This window comes from Kwoniella dendrophila, chromosome 2, assembly GCF_036810415.1.
Source record: "Kwoniella dendrophila CBS 6074 chromosome 2, complete sequence".
Taxonomy (NCBI): Eukaryota; Fungi; Basidiomycota; class Tremellomycetes; order Tremellales; family Cryptococcaceae; genus Kwoniella; species Kwoniella dendrophila.
In genome coordinates, this window is record NC_089477.1 from 2,408,121 (window position 1) to 2,426,640 (window position 18,520).

General features: G+C 36.6%; 5 protein-coding genes across 5 annotated transcripts; 3 read left to right on the plus strand and 2 right to left on the minus strand.

Annotated features, from left to right (window-relative positions):
* Positions 1–359: 359 nt before the first annotated feature.
* L201_002287 (uncharacterized protein) lies at positions 360–7,310 on the plus strand (the record flags this gene model as incomplete). The annotated part of the gene is made up of 7 exons (XM_066218064.1): positions 360–447; positions 515–3,251; positions 3,327–3,412; positions 3,466–5,549; positions 5,625–5,987; positions 6,058–7,120; positions 7,210–7,310. 7 exons carry the CDS (start codon positions 360–362, stop codon positions 7,308–7,310), a joined length of 6,522 nt encoding a protein of 2,173 aa, XP_066074161.1.
* Positions 7,311–7,476: 166 nt separating this feature from the next.
* On the minus strand, positions 7,477–7,983 carry L201_002288 (uncharacterized protein; the record flags this gene model as incomplete). The annotated part of the gene is made up of 1 exon (XM_066218065.1): positions 7,477–7,983. The coding sequence occupies one exon, from the start codon at positions 7,981–7,983 to the stop codon at positions 7,477–7,479; it is 507 nt and encodes a 168-aa protein (XP_066074162.1).
* A 752-nt stretch (positions 7,984–8,735) lies between these two features.
* On the minus strand, positions 8,736–9,959 carry L201_002289 (uncharacterized protein; the record flags this gene model as incomplete). Its single annotated transcript, XM_066218066.1, has 4 exons — positions 8,736–9,104; positions 9,158–9,447; positions 9,543–9,614; positions 9,740–9,959. The coding sequence occupies 4 exons, from the start codon at positions 9,957–9,959 to the stop codon at positions 8,736–8,738; spliced, it is 951 nt and encodes a 316-aa protein (XP_066074163.1).
* A 374-nt stretch (positions 9,960–10,333) lies between these two features.
* L201_002290 (uncharacterized protein) lies at positions 10,334–14,177 on the plus strand (the record flags this gene model as incomplete). Its single annotated transcript, XM_066218067.1, has 7 exons — positions 10,334–10,907; positions 10,988–12,015; positions 12,077–12,173; positions 12,250–12,764; positions 12,861–13,219; positions 13,314–13,818; positions 13,902–14,177. 7 exons carry the CDS (start codon positions 10,334–10,336, stop codon positions 14,175–14,177), a joined length of 3,354 nt encoding a protein of 1,117 aa, XP_066074164.1.
* A 2,364-nt stretch (positions 14,178–16,541) lies between these two features.
* L201_002291 (uncharacterized protein) lies at positions 16,542–18,113 on the plus strand (the record flags this gene model as incomplete). The annotated part of the gene is made up of 1 exon (XM_066218068.1): positions 16,542–18,113. The coding sequence occupies one exon, from the start codon at positions 16,542–16,544 to the stop codon at positions 18,111–18,113; it is 1,572 nt and encodes a 523-aa protein (XP_066074165.1).
* Between the last annotated feature and the right edge of the window lie 407 nt (positions 18,114–18,520).

The following is an 18,520-nucleotide window of genomic DNA, read 5'->3' on the forward strand; positions in this document are numbered from 1 at the left end:
AAAAAGTGCCACATACTAATCGTTAATACCAAAAAATCCCCCATATCTCTCTCAACGCGAGAGAATATCTTTCCATCCTTGACTATTACTCTCATTTCATCGTCTTTTATCTTCCACAAACTCTCTGTAACCAAAACGCATATAGCTTCTCTTCCTCCTCAACCTTGCTCAACTACACAGGTGCTTAGCGTACGGTCACACCTGCTAAAAAAGAGGAAAGAGAAGGTGTATCATATACCCTAAATTCGGTCGTTTTGGAATTCATAGGATCGATCGCTTTACTTTTCTTTCAGTTCATTTCCAAAAGTTCGTTTTTCGTTTATTATTCCGCTTTACAGTAACAACATCAAGTAGGTATCATGTCGGGCAATAAGAAGGGTGGTGCAGGTGGAAGGGATTTATCCCAATTCAACTATGGTGCTATGAGTAGTTTGGTTGTAAATCAAGGTAAGTTATTCACTCAATCATGTTAATATTAGCAAAGCTGTATACTGATTGACTTCGGTGCTATCAGATCGATCTGTATATCGTTCTGATGAGCCAACTGGTGTGGCCGAATCGCTTGTCGGTAGAATAAACCCTAAAGAGATGGGTTCAAGAGTGATAAGGGAGGCACCGAAAGACTTAGAAAAGAAGAAAGCTAAATCCAAGTTGACATCTGCGGATGAAGTGGAAAAATCAATAAGAAGAGCACAAGAAAAATCAACAGCAAGATTCGGTGCAGCAGATGTATTAGAAAGTGTAGCTCAAATGGAAGGATTACGTTATAAACCACGTACAGCAGAAACAAGAGAAGTTTACGAATTGTTATTAGGTTTAACACATCAAATATTGGGTGATCAAACTCAAGAAGTTATTAGATCAGCTGCTGATACTGTATTAGAAAATCTAAAAGATGAAGATTTGAAAGAATTTGATAAGAAAAAAGAAGTGGAATCTGTATTTGGACCTCTATCTGAAAATATTTGGAGTCAATTAGTAAATTTGAGTAAAAAAGTCACAGATTATGGTGAGGAAGAGGAGGGTCAACAGACAGACGATAGACAACAAGCTGTTGATCAAGAAGGTGTGGCTGTTTTATTTGAAGACGATGACGAAGAAGACGAAGATGAAGGCTTTGAAGTGAAAGGTCGTGATTCCGAAGATGAGGATGAAGATTCTGAAGGTGAAGAGGAGGATGAATCAGAAGTCGAAGAAGGCGATGGAGACGTAGACGAAAATGATGCTTTAGTCTTGGGTAAAGAAGCAAAAGCGGCTAAATCAAAATCCGACAAAGTTTCACCGCATGAAGTAGATGCTTTCTGGCTTCAAAGACTTATCTCAACATCTTATCCTGATCCTGTACAGTCTTCCGATTTTACCTCAAAAGCTTTAGAATTTTTAGGTTCAGAAATGGAACTTCGTGATTTGGAAAATTCTTTAGCTGAAATGTTTGGTTATGAAAATTTCGAACTAGTTACAACCCTTACTAAAAATAGGGAAGTTATCGTTTGGTGTACAAAATTAGCTAGAAGTAGCGATGAAGAGAAACAAGACGTTGAAGTTGCCATGAGAGAAAAAGGTGTAGGATATATCTTAAGAGAATTAAGAGGTGGTGTTAGAAAGGCTCAACCTGCTGGACTCGAAGAACAAATACCTGTTGTACCTACCAAAGCTACCCTTGCACCTGGCTCAGTTGCTCAACCTCGACGTGTCATCGATATTGATTCCCTTATTTTCACTGAAGGTGCTCATCTCATGTCAAGAAAGAAAGTCAAGTTACCTGAAGGCTCATTCAAACGTCAAATGAAAGGTTACGAGGAAATTCATGTACCAGAACCAAAGAAGAGAGAAATTCAAGAAGGAGAATTGGTATCTATAGATAAAATGCCTCATTGGACTCACCCAGTATGGGCAAGTGTCAACACCACTCGACTCAATACCATTCAAAGTAAAGTTTTCCCCATTGCATTCGGTTCCAACGAGCCAATGTTAATTTGTGCACCTACCGGTGCTGGTAAAACCAATTGTGCAGCTCTTACCATGCTTCGATGTATCGAACAATTCCGAGATCCAGATACTGGTTATATAGATCGAGATTCTTTTAAGATCATCTACGTTTCACCTATGAAGGCTTTAGTTCAGGAGCAAGTCTCAGCATTCAACAAACGATTCGCAGCACTCGATATCCGTGTGGCCGAATTAACCGGTGATAGTCAATTGACCAAACAACAGATATCAGAAACCCAAATTATCGTTACCACACCTGAGAAATGGGATGTCATCACTAGAAAATCCACCGATACTTCTTACACCAACCTTGTCCGACTTATCATCGTTGATGAAATTCACTTGTTACATGATGATCGAGGACCAGTTTTAGAATCTATCTTATCGCGAACAATTAGAAAAATGGATCAAACCCATGATGATGTCCGAGTTGTTGGTCTTTCAGCTACTTTACCAAATTACAAAGATGTTGCCGCTTTCTTACGAGTAGATCCCAAGAAAGGTCTCTTCTTCTTCGACGCCGCTTATCGACCAGTAGGATTAAAACAACAATTCATCGGTGTAACGGAAAAGAAAGCTATTAAACGATTCCAAGTTATGAATGAAGTTTGTTACGAGAAATGTTTGAACTATGCTGGTAAATCTCAAACATTAGTATTTGTACATTCCAGAAAAGAAACAGCCAAAACAGCAAAATTTCTAAAAGAAATGGCTATGGAGAAAGAGACTTTAACACAGTTTATCAATCCTGAAGGATCATCAAGAGAAGTATTATTAGCTGAAGCGGCACAATGTAAGAATCCAGACTTGAAAGAATTATTACCATTTGGATTCGGTATACATCATGCAGGTATGACTAGAGAAGATAGATTAGTTGTCGAAGAATTATTTGCTTCAGGACATATTCAAGTCTTATGTTGTACAGCTACATTAGCTTGGGGTGTAAATTTACCTGCACATACAGTTATAATCAAAGGTACCCAAATATATAATCCTGAAAAAGGTAAATGGTGTGAATTGTCTCCACAAGATGTTTTACAAATGTTAGGTAGAGCAGGTAGACCTCAATTCGATACTTTTGGTGAAGGTATTATAATAACAAATCACGGTGAATTACAATATTATACAAGTTTAATGAATCAACAATTACCTATAGAATCTCAATTCGTATCTAGAATGGTAGATAACTTGAATGCTGAAATTGTTCTTGGAAGTGTTAGAAATAGAGATGAAGGTGTACAGTGGTTAGGTTACACTTATTTGTAAGTCAATAGATCCCCCCGTCTGACCTCTTCTAGCGGTGGTCCAGAAAACTGACAAATACTACCTGATTGCAGATATGTTCGAATGCTTGGTTCTCCCGCACTTTACAATGTTGGTGCTGATTACATGGAAGGTGATGCAGCTTTGGTACAAAAGCGAGGTAAGCAGCTTATGACAGATTAAAACCCATGTCAGGCTGATATTTGATTATAGCCGATTTGATACATTCTGCTGCCGTACTCCTTGAAAAGGGTGGTCTTATCAAATACGATCGAACCACCGGTGTCTTCCATAGTACTGATCTTGGTCGAATCGCCTCTCACTACTATGTCGCCTACACATCTATGTCTGTCTACAACAAGCATCTTAAACCTAATCTTACAGCTATCGACCTTTTCCGAGTCTTCGCCTTGTCTAATGAATTCAAGCTCATTCCTGTTCGACAAGAGGAGAAGCTTGAACTTGCTAAATTGATTGAACGTGTACCTATACCTGTCAAGGAGGGTGTTGACGAGCCGGTCTCCAAAATCAACGTTTTACTCCAAGCTTATATCTCTCAATTGAAATTAGGTGGTTTCGATATCGTTACTGATATGGTCTTCATCCAACAATCAGCTGGACGTATCATCCGAGCAATGTTTGAGATCTGTCTCAAGAAAGGTTGGTCAGCACCCATGAGAGCTGCTTTAGATTTATGTAAAATGGTTGAGAGAAGAATGTGGAAATCAATGTCACCACTTCGACAATTCCCTAGAATAAGGCAAGAAATCATTACCAAAGCCGAAAGAAAGGAATTCCCATGGCATAGATATTTCGATTTAGACGCCGCTGAATTAGGTGAACTGTTAGGTTTACCTAAATCAGGTCAATTCATTGAATCATTAGTACATAAGTTCCCTCGGTTGGATTTACAAGCTCACGTATTACCTTTGACTCGATCACTTCTCAAGATCAATGTCACCATTACACCTGATTTTGTTTGGGATCGTGATATTCACGGTTCAACTCAAGCGTTCTGGATAATTGTTGAAGATGTTGATGGTGAAAAGATCCTCTTCCATGATACTTTCGTCCTTAGAGAACGATTCGCTCAAGATGAACATTATGTAACCATCACAGTACCTATTTCTGAACCTGTTCCACCTAACTACTACATCTCCGTCATATCCGACAGATGGCTTCAATCTGAAACTCGACTTCCTATTTCATTCCAACATTTGATTAGACCCGAACCATTCCCTGCTCATACCGCATTACTCGACCTTCAACCTCTTCCTGTATCAGCATTACATAACAAAACTTTCGAAAGTCTATACTCCTTTCATCAATTTAACAAGATACAAACTCAGGTCTTCCAAGCTCTCTTTACAACTGATGACAACGTGTTCATTGGTGCCCCTACTGGCTCAGGTAAAACTATCTGTGCAGAATTCGCTTTACTCCGATTATGGTCAAAACGTGATCCACCAAGAGCTGTCTGTATCGAACCATATCAAGAAATGGTAGATATGAGAGTAGCTGAATGGTCCGAAAAATTCTCTTCTTTAGAAAAAGAAGTTGTTGCTTTAACTGGGGAATCGACAGCTGATTTAGCATTATTGAGAAAAGCCGATATAGTGGTTTGTACACCTAATCAATGGGATTTGTTATCAAGAAGATGGAAAACTAGAAAAGATGTACAAAATATTGGTTTGTTGATTGCAGATGAATTACAATTAATCGGTGGTGATGTTGGATCAACATATGAAGTAATTGTATCAAGAACAAGATATGTTTCACAACAGACTGGTACACCAACTCGAATAATAGCATGTAGTGTATCATTATCTAACGCAAAAGATTTAGGTGATTGGATTGGTGCAACATCACAAACAATATTCAACTTTTCACCTTCAGCTAGACCATTACCGTTAGAAGTTCATATACAATCATTCAACGTACCACATTTCCCTTCATTAATGTTACAAATGGCAAAACCAGCATATTTATCAATCATTGAACATTCAAAAAATAAACCAACAATATGTTTTGTTTCATCAAGAAAACAATGTAAATTGACTGCAAATGATTTATTAACTTATTGTTTATCAGATTTAGATGAAGGTGAACAAAGTAAATTTTTGAATGTTGAAAAAGATGATTTAGAACCTCATTTAGAAAGATTAGATGATAAAGATTTAGCTGAAACGTTAAGATATGGTATTGGTTATTATCATGAAGCTTTAAGTAAAATTGATAAGAGAATAGTTACTGCATTATTCGAAGAAGGTGCTATCAAAGTCCTGGTCGCCTCTAAAGTGAGTTTTCCCTTCTTATGCTCTGAGTATCTGATCTAAAGAGTATCCGCTGATCATGTCCATTACGCATAATAGGACACAGCATGGTCATTACCTGTCACATCGTATATGGTAATTGTTATGGGTGTACAATCATTCGACGGACAGGAACATCGATATGTTGATTATGCTATTGCAGACGTCTTGCAAATGTTAGGAAGGGCATGTAGACCTTCAATCGACAATTCATCAAAATGTATCTTGATGATGCAACAAACAAGAAAAGATTTCTTCAAGAAATTCCTAGAAGAAGCTTTACCTGTTGAATCTTCATTACCAAGTTATTTACATGATCATTTCAATGCTGAAATTGTCGCTAAAACAATTGAAAATAAACAAGATGCTGTAGATTGGTGTACTTGGACTTGGTTCTATAGAAGGTTGATGCAAAATCCAGGGGTGAGTGACGTCTACTAGCTCAATGTGTCGTAGTTTGTATGGCTGATATCCTTATCTCACTTTGAAACAGTTCTACAATCTTCAAGGTACTACACCAACACATGTTGCCGATTATCTATCCGAATTAGTCGAAACTACTCTCAACGACTTGGTTGCTTCCGATTGTATCATCATTCAAGATGAGATGGATACATTACCTAACAACTTGGGTATGATCGCATCATTCTACTACATTTCATACGTTACCGTGGAAACATTCTCAGCGTCTATCAAGGAAACCACCAAACTTAAAGGATTATTGGAAATTGTTTCTTCAGCACATGAATTCGAAAGTATACCAATACGTCATCATGAAGATACAATTTTACAGAGAATATACGATAGAGTACCTGTTAAAGTTGCCAAAGCAGATTATAATTCGCCATATTTCAAAACATATTTATTATTACAAGCACATTTCAGTAGAATGACATTGCCACCTGATTTAATCATTGATCAGCAATTGATCTTAACCAAAGTAATTGGATTATTAAGTGCATGTGTTGATGTAATGTCATCAAAATCATATTTGAATTGTTTAGGTGCAATGGACTTAACACAAATGTGTGTTCAAGCAATTTGGGACAGAGATTCACCATTAAAACAAGTACCATATTTCGATCAAGATATTTTGAATAAATTCAAAAATAAGAATTTAGATTCAGTTTATGATATTATGGAATTAGAAGATGAAGAAAGATCTGATTTATTATCAGGATTAAATGAAAAACAATTAATGAGAGTTGCAAAATTCGTTAATTCTTATCCAAATTTAGAAGTTTCATATTCAATTCAAGATAAAGATTCAATAACTTCATCAGATTCAATTGTTTTAAACGTTACTTTAGATAAAGAAGATTCCGAAGAAGAAGAAGATTCAGCAGAAAATTCTCAAGTGGCAGATGCAACTTATTATCCAGGTAAAAAAATGATTTCTTGGTGGATTGTTTTAGGTGATAATTTATCAAAACAATTATATGCTATTAAAAAAATTACAATGAATAAAAATAAATTAAATTCAAAATTAGAATTCAATTTAAATCAAGGTGAATATAAGAATTTGAAATTGTATTTGATTTGTGATTCTTATAGTGGTAAGTTTCTGCTCTGTCTTTGTTTTCAAATATCCTTGTCAGTCGTATACGAAAGAGTGCTGATATACCATCCATTCTGTTTCACATAGGTGCCGATCAAGATTTCGATCTTGAACCGCTTACCGTGGCTGAAGGTGAAGATTCTTCTGATGAAGATGATGATTCGGATGAAGAGATGGATCAGGATTAGGTTGATTAGTGTTAGTAGTATAGTATACAGCGAAAGTCAGTAGAGACTTGAAACCAAGGTAGTTAGGACTTGATTTAAAAATGTATTTGTTCTCCTTTGGATAATCTAGAAACATATAAATAAAAATGTTCATATGCATAGGTGCTAGATATATAATCACGAGCATTCATAAAGTTTGGGATCTAATTCTAGATGCGTTGGCGACTGAAGATGAAATAAGATTTTCGCTAGGAACTTCATGATCACCACCAATGAAATAATGATCAAACTGAATTTGACCTTTATTTTTCATCTCATTATGTTGATTCCATAATTTCGCTTTGAAAAGTCCAATCTGAGTCTTAAAATCCAATTGTTGCAATTCCTCATTTGTCTCCAGGGTATTAATTTCGTTCGATTCTCTTGAATAACCTGATTGATTAAATAATTCAGTAACTTCATCAATCATTAATTTTAAAGTTTCATCTTGTTCTTTTTGTCTAGTTGTGAAATATTTGTCATCACCATCAACACTTGTAGAAATGGGAGAACGAAGAACTTCATGATACCTTTTTGTAATGACAGATATTGAACCTTTGGATAAATCCCAAGAATCTCTGGAAAATTGCATATAATGTTCAATTGTCTTATCTGTCGGAAGACGGTTACTTTGAGCAGTATGAGAAGAGTTCATTGCGGTAGAGTTCATTTCATGAATTAACCTGAGTTCTGAATCAGTTACAGTTAGTGACTCTGGTAAAGGTAGATCAACTTGGGTGAGTGAGTGAGTATGGAGGAATGATTAGATATTTGGAAATGAGCGATGATTGAAAGAAAAAGAGAATGCCCATGAGGGTTATGACTGCATATATGGTTATATATATGTTTACACTTTGCAAGGTTAACTGATCATTGGTAAGGTGACTATGAAGAGCTGTATCAAAACTCTCCTTTTACCGAAATCAACTATCCTTTGGAAGGCAAACTCGCAAATTCCTTCTCTTACAGATCCTTTATATCTGAATCTAAGATGAAAGGTTTAACTCATAAAGGATTGAATTCGGTACTACCGTTATGTAACTACAGACATAGATATGTACATATATTTGATTCGCTAAAGTCGTGATGATAAAAGTGTGAAGAGACAATAGCATATCCTCGAACATATCTATCTACCGTATATACAATGACTGTGGCTGAATATCAAGTAGAATCAACGGAAATGACTAAGGCATGACACAGTAATTGGTATCAGTACATAGCGTTATTATTAGCGGTTTATAGAGCAATTACATAACTGATAATCGCTTGTTTCGATCTGAATCCAAAGATATAGGTATGCACAAGATATTTTCAATCCTAATAATGAAATCGACGGAGAAATAGCGCGTATTTTGGTGAAATATCAATGTAAATTAACAATATCTATGTCGAGGGAATAGAAGACTAATTAAGGATAGACCTAATACCTGATGAATCTGTTACTAAAAAGGATGGATTTGCGATTTGATTTTCAGCGTTATCTAAAGGATTAGAACTGATTGCGCTACCTGCCTGACCGTAATCTTGACCGGTTTCTTCCAATGAGGGCGGTTCCTCAAACTCATCTAGTTTAATACATCTACTAAAGATAGAGCTCATCCTTTGGATATATTGCGGAAGGATTCTTCCAGATGCCACGATCGATCCATCGTTAGCCGTATCATCTGAATTGTATTTATATCCTACCCATCCATCACCTTCTTCAAGGGGATACTGTGCACTGAGATTTGGTAAATCAATATAAGTATCATCGTTATTGGATTTTTCAAGCATCTAATAAGTTCATTTCGATATCCATCCCATTCAAGCTGTTTCTCCCCATTTACAATTATATTATTAATTGAGTGAACACATTTGAGTGAATCACGATATTTCATTGATAATTTACTTCTGCCAAATTTGCTGTTTGCTTTCTGATCGTGAATAGGTCTATTGTCGTTTTGAGTCGCGCTTTCACCCAACCCTCTTTCAACGTCCGATAAAGAAGTATCATTGAAATCTCCTTGATCAGTATCAGTCGTACGATTTGTGTGATTCTTTGAACAGGTGCAAGCTCTAGATTGAGAATCGCTAACCGACCAAACGAATTCCCCCCCTTCAAGTTTTTGCTTTAAAACTAGAATAAATGTGAATTTATAAATATCAGCTTGCTTATATTTCCTTGATCGATTATTACACTGGTACACAAAGATGAATTACCGTGATACTCACTTTCTCTACTTGTAAAAGGTTTTCTTCGGGTGGAGTGTTCAGGACATTCCTTTCCAAAATGGCCAGTTGGGACTATATATGTATGTCTGACATTAGGGGATATGAATTGGACGTGATATATTATGATGAGGAATATGTATCCGATTATCTAGGTTGAAGGAATACTGAAAGGTCTACGACAGCCAGACAATACTCACGATCATCGCTTATAGACCGAATTCCAGATGAACCATAATAATCTTCTCCAACCAAGTCGGTAAAAGGTTTTCTTTGTGCATCTGTGGTAGTAGTATTACTTGCTGAAGCCTTATCGTTCATCCTGAAGAATCGAGCGTTTTCATCAATGAAGGTCATAGATACCCCTTTCGACTTCTGCTCGGAAGTTAAAGGTTTAGAACGTAATTCTCTTAAAGGCATATTTGATTGAACGATTTGTTTGCTTTTTTATTGTCAAACAACCAAAAGATGTGTAGAATAGAAGAATTCGGAGAAAACATTATTGCTTATATACCTTATCTATCCAACCGTCAAGCAGGATATTCATTTTGCCAAGTGAACGTTTGTGAAGGGAAGGCAGGGTACTTATCGCTTATCACGAACAATTACGTAAATTGATATACTGTCAAGAGTTTACGCGTCATATGATAAAATTCCTTCTAATGTTGACGAAAGTCGCGTCAACCGTCAACAGGAGTTGACTGATTAGCAGTTTCACAGTAGCATCTCATATGTATATATACCTCTTGACTTGACCCTACAATGATATAGCTATAAATATAATCTTCCCAGAAATGACTCGTCCTAAACGACCAAAAGAATCAGTCTCTTCTGATACATTGATACCACTTGATTATACTCATTTGATCCCAGGAACAACATTACCTCCATCATATTTGAAAGGTAAAATATCAATTGTATGGGGTAAATCTTTATCAAAAGCAGTACAATCTATAAACGAAATACCTAAACTATCATTTTCAATTGATCAAAAGTTTGTTATACCTATAGGATATCAATCTAATGATTATGTTATTCCAACTGAAAAAGAAAAAAACGAAAAATATGAAATCAAATTTAGAATTTATCATTCAACCTTACATCCTTCATCTTCCTCTTCGTCCGGAATCACTGAAAAACAAAATGAGGGACTGAATAACACGATCAGGGAATTGGTTGAAGGACATAAATCATGGTTGAAAGAGGAATGTAAAGGTAAAGAAATTATGATTGATACGACTGGATTACAAGTTTTGAATAAGAAAAAGGATGATGTAAATGGTAAACGTTGGATTGTTGAAATTCAAGGTATAGGTCAAAGGGACGTGCGTTATGATAATGGTAAATACATAAAAACTTTAATGCCTGGTAAGCTTTTCTTCTTTTCCTATCTTATATTATTATCACATTTTCACTTCTCATGACTGACGTCGACTGTTATCATCAAGATTTTCAAATACCTTCTCAAGTTCCAGATTGGTTTGATAGTTCAGCACCACTTATATCTTCACCTCCTCCTTTACCTTCACAACAACAACAATTACTTCATCCAGGTGATTCTCCTGCGAAATCAAGGAAACTCGGTTCATCAAAATTGAAACCATTAACTTCTTTCGTACCACCTGATCTAACTAGAATACCATCAAGATCATCCACTTCATCCCATAATTCCAACTCAAACTCTTCTCGACCTCCTAACAAACGCTCACCAGAACAACAAAACTCGGACGAGCCAAATTCAAAAAGAACAAAAGGTGTAGAAGGTGACGCTATAGTCAATAACAGAAAATCGGATTCTGATCTAGCAAAGTTGAAAGAAAAAGAAAAAGAAAACGAGAAAGCAAAAATCAATGACTCCCAACCTAGAACTGTAACCAAATTAGGTCCTCCTGGTTATCAAGCTCTTATACAAAGTGTTAGACCTACATTGGCTAGCGTGGATACCGAACAAGACGTAGTTCAAGAGGACCAAATTTCCCTACCAGTGGTCCCAACTGAAACATCTCATCAAGAACTGATCGAACCACAACCTGAACCGTTACTTCAGCCTACAGACGAGAGCGTTCCCTCCAATCAACCCATCGCCTTTGAACAGGAGGACGCAGAACACTCACCTCGAGACTCAACAGATCCAGCTCAAACTGTGACTGAACCTGTGGATTTTTCTGAGGATTTACGACCCACGCCGTTAAGAGAGATGACTCCAATTCGTCCACGGCCGTTCGATCCTCTATCATATCAACAAGCTGCCAGCAGTCCATCGTATCCTTCTCGACGACAATCTATACCTAAAGTTTCTCAAAGTAGTCCTCATGCGTTTGCTCCCCGATCCGAACGTGCAAACATCGCCGAACTTAGGAGAAGAGCAGAAGAACGAAGGAAGAAAGAGATTCAAGCTGCTGAAGCGGAAAGTAGTAGGACAGCTCAAGCAAGAATTGCTAATGTTGCTCAACTACAAACTCCGTTAAAATCCGACGTGAGTCTACCTTGAACTTGGCCAGTAAATCTTAGCTGATATGGCGATATTACGAACATAGTATATTGAATATACACCACTTAGACATCTGAGGCATGGACAGAAAGGTCACATATTAGGGGTAGTGGCTAAGATAATGCCTTCGAAGCGAACTAGTAGTGAGTGATCAGATTCCTACACGAGGCCACATCATATCCATGAATAGTGCTGACTAAGTTTATTATTCTTTTGTAGAGGACTATATGATGTCAGTGGTATTATGTGATCCAACTCGATACGCGGATGGTGATCCATTTCATAACGAAGAGTTGGTTGTGACTATATTTCGAAAAGAAGAAAGGGATTTGCCTTTAGATGTGACGATTGGTTCAGTCATGCTAATTAGAGGAGTGAAGATATCCACCTTCAACACAAAGACAAAGGCACAAGCATTCCCTGATCCTGGAAATTGTTGGGCGATACTTCTCAATGAGCGAAATGGGATATTAGATTTGAAATTACCACATCAACGAATAATGGACCCACCTATAAACGGAACCGAAGTAGATAGGATGAAAGCATTGTACGAATGGTATAAGGGTATTCAATCTGGTTCGGGCAATATCATGAATAATTTTTGGGATCATTCATCACCCGCCCCATCCGGGATCGATATTTCATCATCCAGAAGATCGTCTTTAGTTGTAGCGAGAGAGCTAGTGAACCTTGGACAAGTAAAGCCTGGAGAATTCTTCAATGCTATATTTAAGGTGAGTAGCGAAATCCCAATCTTCTGACCCTAATCGACAGTATTGACAGAAGCTGATCGGCATTTGATGAAATTCGATTCTCTTCGCCTCATTCAGATACTGTATGTACATGCGAACGACTTTAGTGGCCGTTTAGAACTTTATGTCACAGATGGAACGTTATGCGCTACCAATGATATTCCCGTGAGGAATTACCATAATGTTCAAATAAAGGATATACCGCCTGACTCGATATTCATGGTTACTATATTTGATTCACCACCAAAAGAGGAATTACCTTATTTTGAGGTAGGCAAGTGTATGAAATTGAATAACCTAAGAAGTAAATCATATCAAGGTGAATTAGAATTTGCTTGGTCAGAAAAACTTACTACAGAACAGGCTCAAAATGGCTGGAAGAGAAGAGCTTGTGCTCCCATTAGTGCAGATGATGAAAGGGCAAAGGTTATAGAAAGGTGAGTTCTAATCTAACAATACATGGTACTTTCCAATATTATACTTTGTCGTCAATAAGCTGAATCTCCCTTGTGCTGTTTCGTGATACTCTAGACGATTGCAAGCACACAAACGTGGTCAAGTCCTTCAAGAAGAACAACGTCCAAGTCATTCCCCAATTCCGCTTCAATCTTACCATCACCGATCTAGGGAATCATTACAACCGATATCATATAATCCTCCGGCAGTCCAAAGTACAGCTTCAACCCATGTAAGACCGGAACAACTTGTTCGTTTAGCTACTCATGTCCAAACAATCTATAATGACACGACCAATCATCAAATATCCACAATATCTGATATACTTCACAATTCTACTTTACCTAATAAATATCGGATTCATGCCAAAGTTAAGAAAATCCATTCACGGTCATTAATCGACAATGACTCTGTAATTCAATCATACTGTAGAAAATGTGAAATGGCTTTTAAGGGTGATTGGTGTGGTAGCTGTAATGATTCAGAAGGTGAATTAGCCGAATGGAGATATAGATTTATAGCTATATTAGAAGATAAAAATGGTGACGAATTGGCTTGTATAGTTGCTGATGATGAAGCTGTAAGTGATTCAAGATTTCAAGATATATTGATATTCGAATCATTGCTCATAGCATGAATGTCTTGTGTTGGTGTGTCATATAGGCAGAGTTCTTACCACCACTTCCACCATGGTCTATCTCAACCAATCCAAATGATCAAAGAAAATCAGAAGTGAGAAGAAATGAACTAAATAATCAGGTACATACGATACTTCAAGGAGCTAAGATGGATGGGAAAAGAACTAAACCATTCATTGATCTGTCTATACAAATTTACGAGATTACCACACCTTCTCAAGCTAGACAGACGGGAGCAATAAATGGAAGAGATACAATAGTGGTTGCTAGGTTATTTGGTATGAAATTAGAGAATCAATAACAATCCTTTTTAATCGATGTCTGATTCCTCCAATGAGAAGAGTAGGCGCTAAGCCGACGAAGAAAGAGGGACTCCTTTTTTTGTGAAGGTCGGGAACTATGGTAAAAGTATGTATGTTGTATATCTTAGTTGTATACGTCTATGAGGAAATCGCTTGTCATGATTGGGACTCCATGTGAATCGCTTTCTTCCCCAAATAACTCTTCACGCCCCTACGAACAAAATCGCAGGCTTTTGTTTTCCAAGCAAGTAGACCTGGAGGAGAATTGCATCATCGACTTATCTCCATATGAATCAAGGATGAATGCGCTGATCTAAATTCCCTACTTTGATTGCCGCACTACTTTAAGCGACACCAGAACAAGGGGCTCCTTGTTATAAGTCAATAAGTCCGAATCTGCTCCAGTTACCGTATTGTGATTTGATTGATGTCATACGACGACATGTAGAAGTCGACATTATATTGTATTATTTCCCGGCCAAATTCTTCTCTGTGTAATAAGCGACGCTCCATGAACGTTGACGAGAAGGGGGGCACCTTTCATGAAAAGAGAAATAAAGCCGGAATGAAAGTATCGTCTCCAGTCAATGATGATTATCCAGCGTTGCGGATCTTCGACTTGAACAGTGAAGGAATATATTGGAAATACAGGTTCTTCGACAATTAAAATGGAGAAATAATAATTGATTGTATGGATAAGGCTAAGAATTACCCCACTTTCGTTATCAAGCAGAATGATACTCCTCCATTTCTCCAGATTTTGTTTGGTCGGTAACCAGCGCTTACTCCCGGAATGATAATAATATACAACGCCCAAAATAATGGGATGATATCATAAAATGGCGGAGCAATAAAAATATTAATACAGCGCATAAAATCATCATCATAATACACCGCAACTATTAGCTTTATACCTCCGTAGTGAACACGATGAAAACCTTATTTGGGGGGTTTAGGAATTGATAACCGGAAAACCATTCATGGATTTGTCCTTTCAATCATGACATTTTGAATGTTGCTTCTGCTTATGATGATACTAAGAATCCGTTGTTTGTTGTTGGACCTGTAGATCTTGATAATTTAGGCGAATGCAATGTTATATTTGTGTTGCAATGATGATCTTTGTGATGATACATTTATTGTTGAGAAATTCACATATTCATGACATTCGCCGTGCTAAATATATCTGTAACTTACCAATAACCTTAAGGTCACTTACTAGATGAGTGAAAAAAGATCAATTGCGAGATTCCAATAGGAATAGGATCGGACCCGAAAAAGCCGTTGAGCAATTTAGAGTGCCCCGCATTGTTCTTGGTGTGTGTGTAAATAACGTTATCCGATACAAGGTTAAATTCAGGATAAAAAGCATCTTTCAAATGATATAATCGTAATAGTTTGTAATGCTTGATTAGAAGTGAATATAAAGATTAATTGTAATGATCGTAATGTCTGTACGCGTCGGAAGGACATTTGATAGCCAGATAGCCGGTATTTAATAATATAAACCGGTAATGTCCAGGAAATTGGGGATATTGATATATATGATTTCGGGTATAATACCTTGATCAAACAAGCGTCGATCAAAATAACATTTTTATTTTCGAATAACATAACATCATTCTCACTATCAATAGTACCCATTTTCATTCCTGGAACGATTAGGCGAAAGATTCAAGGATTGAAGGATTGGAGTAATAATGAGATCTAAGGAAATATGCAGCGGGTAAATTACAGAACAGTAGTAGTACTTACTGTAAGAAATCAAATAAAATGTTTGGAATGCATTTTGTTTTTATTATTGTATCTTTCTTCTCTTTCTCTTATATCATTCTCTCTCTCTCTCTCTCACTTTTCAAAAGCGTTACCTTACTTTGTAACCCTTTCCAATTACAGTAAATAAAAACAAAAGACAAAAACCAGATCCAATCCCTTCTTCCTCCATTACAGCTGGAATCTCAGATACCAGTAACCAAATAGAATACAGTATTTTAGGTACCTGAATTCATCCAATAATATACACTACTTAACTTTAATATCGTAAAGCTGAAAGGTGTGTAGTTTAATCTGTAATCCAATCCACCCAATTTATAACAAGGTTACAGTAACCGGTAAGTGCGAAAAAAGAAAAGCACGCAACCTCCCTTATCCCCTTCACTTCACCTAGTAACACCTTTTCCCCTCGGGTTACTTCTACTATAGTCCTGTACCTATGTTATCCATATACTTTTGAACTCCATCGATGTACAATCGTTTCTCTTTGATTTCTTTCGATATGTTTCCCTTACTCATCATACCGTACCATATCTAACAATATTAATCATTCACTATCATAGTCATCGATAGATGAGTACTTCATAATCATGATAACACCAATGACATCTAAAACACATACACCACCTACAAAAGCATCTTCTACCATGCCATCATCGCCTGCCCAAGCATTACCGATACCCAGACCTAAATCATCATCTTCATTATCATCATCATTCAATAATACGAGCAAACGAAAACAACCATCTACATCTACATCTTCATCATCATTATCAACGATGCAATCTAAAGACTCATTCAATCTTACACCTACATTTGTTCAACCTCAACATCCATTGATGGTCGCATTAGCAGGATGGCCTGAACCTATATATGTCAACTCAATTCATTCACAACAACAACAGCAACAACAACAACAACAACAACAATCAACATCATGGTTAAATGGGTTTGGTTTAGGAAGTAATATGGGTTTCGAGCCTTTATCTTCTGGTCAAGTATACGATGGCGTCCCACCACTACATATAAATAAAAAGCAAAAATCTAGACCTGTTACTCCAGTCGATAATAAACCTATCATATCTTCATTATCGTCAATAAGCAATAATAAAAATAGTAATAATAATGTTGGACCTGCCGCATCAAATGAAACATCGACCACAACCTTATCATCCGAATTAGCCGGTAAAACCGATATCTCCAAAAATGATTCTCTACCTACTCCACCATCAACATCGATATTCGCCATTAAAAAGGAAAACACCAACGACACTTCAAGCAACGATGTCAATAATGAATCATCATCATCATTATCAAGAGTATCACCACCACCTTCAATTGCAGCAAAGATAACAGCCAATTCACTTAAAAACAAAATACGTAAACCTAATCCTGTTCCAAATATCGTACCTAAAGCAGTAACAGCACCAAATTTATCGATCTTCGCACCTGTTTGTCCACATTTAACCGATCCTTCTTTAGGTCCATGTCCATTCAAATCACATCCACACGATGTAAGAAATATGTTCCCACCTACATCACATTTATCTTTATCTCCACCTACATCAACTTCAACCCTACAACAACAACTTCAAACAAACGAAGTTACTTCACCATTATCAGATGATTTATATCTATCTTTATCTTCACCTGAATTAGAAAAATCAGAGAACCCCTTGGCAGTAGCAGCTTCTTCATCATCATCAGCAACAGCTAAAAATCCTAAAGGTTTAACTAATTATTTCCCTATACCAGGTGTTGGTGCACCAAAACCAAGAACATTATCTTCTTCTTCTTCTTCGACATCTGGTAAATTCACTGGAAGACCTTTGTTATCTAGCTCTGATGGTTCTTCAGGAAAAGACAGTAATAATAACAAGAGAAAAGAATTATCTTCTTCACCACCTGGTCCAGGTAATATGTTACATAAAGGTAGATCTTTACCTACTGTACCATCTTGGGATGATGCTTCTTCATCTTCATCTTCTTCCTCATCTCCAATACTAGAACAAGATGAATTCAAAACGAATCATAAAGGGAAAGGAAAATTACAGGATTTATTAGAAATTCCAGAAACGGAGGATAAAATGGATATTGATCAAAATGATCTAATAACGAACTCACAGCATAATAGTGAGACTTTAGTTAAAATGGAAGCGTAATTGAAGGAACAAGCTACAACACACTGTAATAAAAAGGAACGATTACCTGAGATAGGATTTTCTTTTTTCTTTTTTTTTGGTTAATTGAGTTTGGTTTTCAAAGAAAGAAAACATTCTTTTCTATTGTAGCTATTGTATATATACATATAATTAAATTTGTATTCAAAATGAAATGAAATAAAATTGTTGTGTTTGATTGCTGAACTTGAAAAAAAAACTGAACAATTCTGTTTTCTGTTTTAATCGTAAATGCTTCAAATTCCAGTAAAGGTTCATTATCTAGTATATGAACAAATACATTTAATGCATATCGATGATCTATATTATCATGTCATATCGTGTTATGTCATATCTATATTATCTATTCAAGTGATAAACGAAGAATTACAAGCTGAAACGATTGGTGT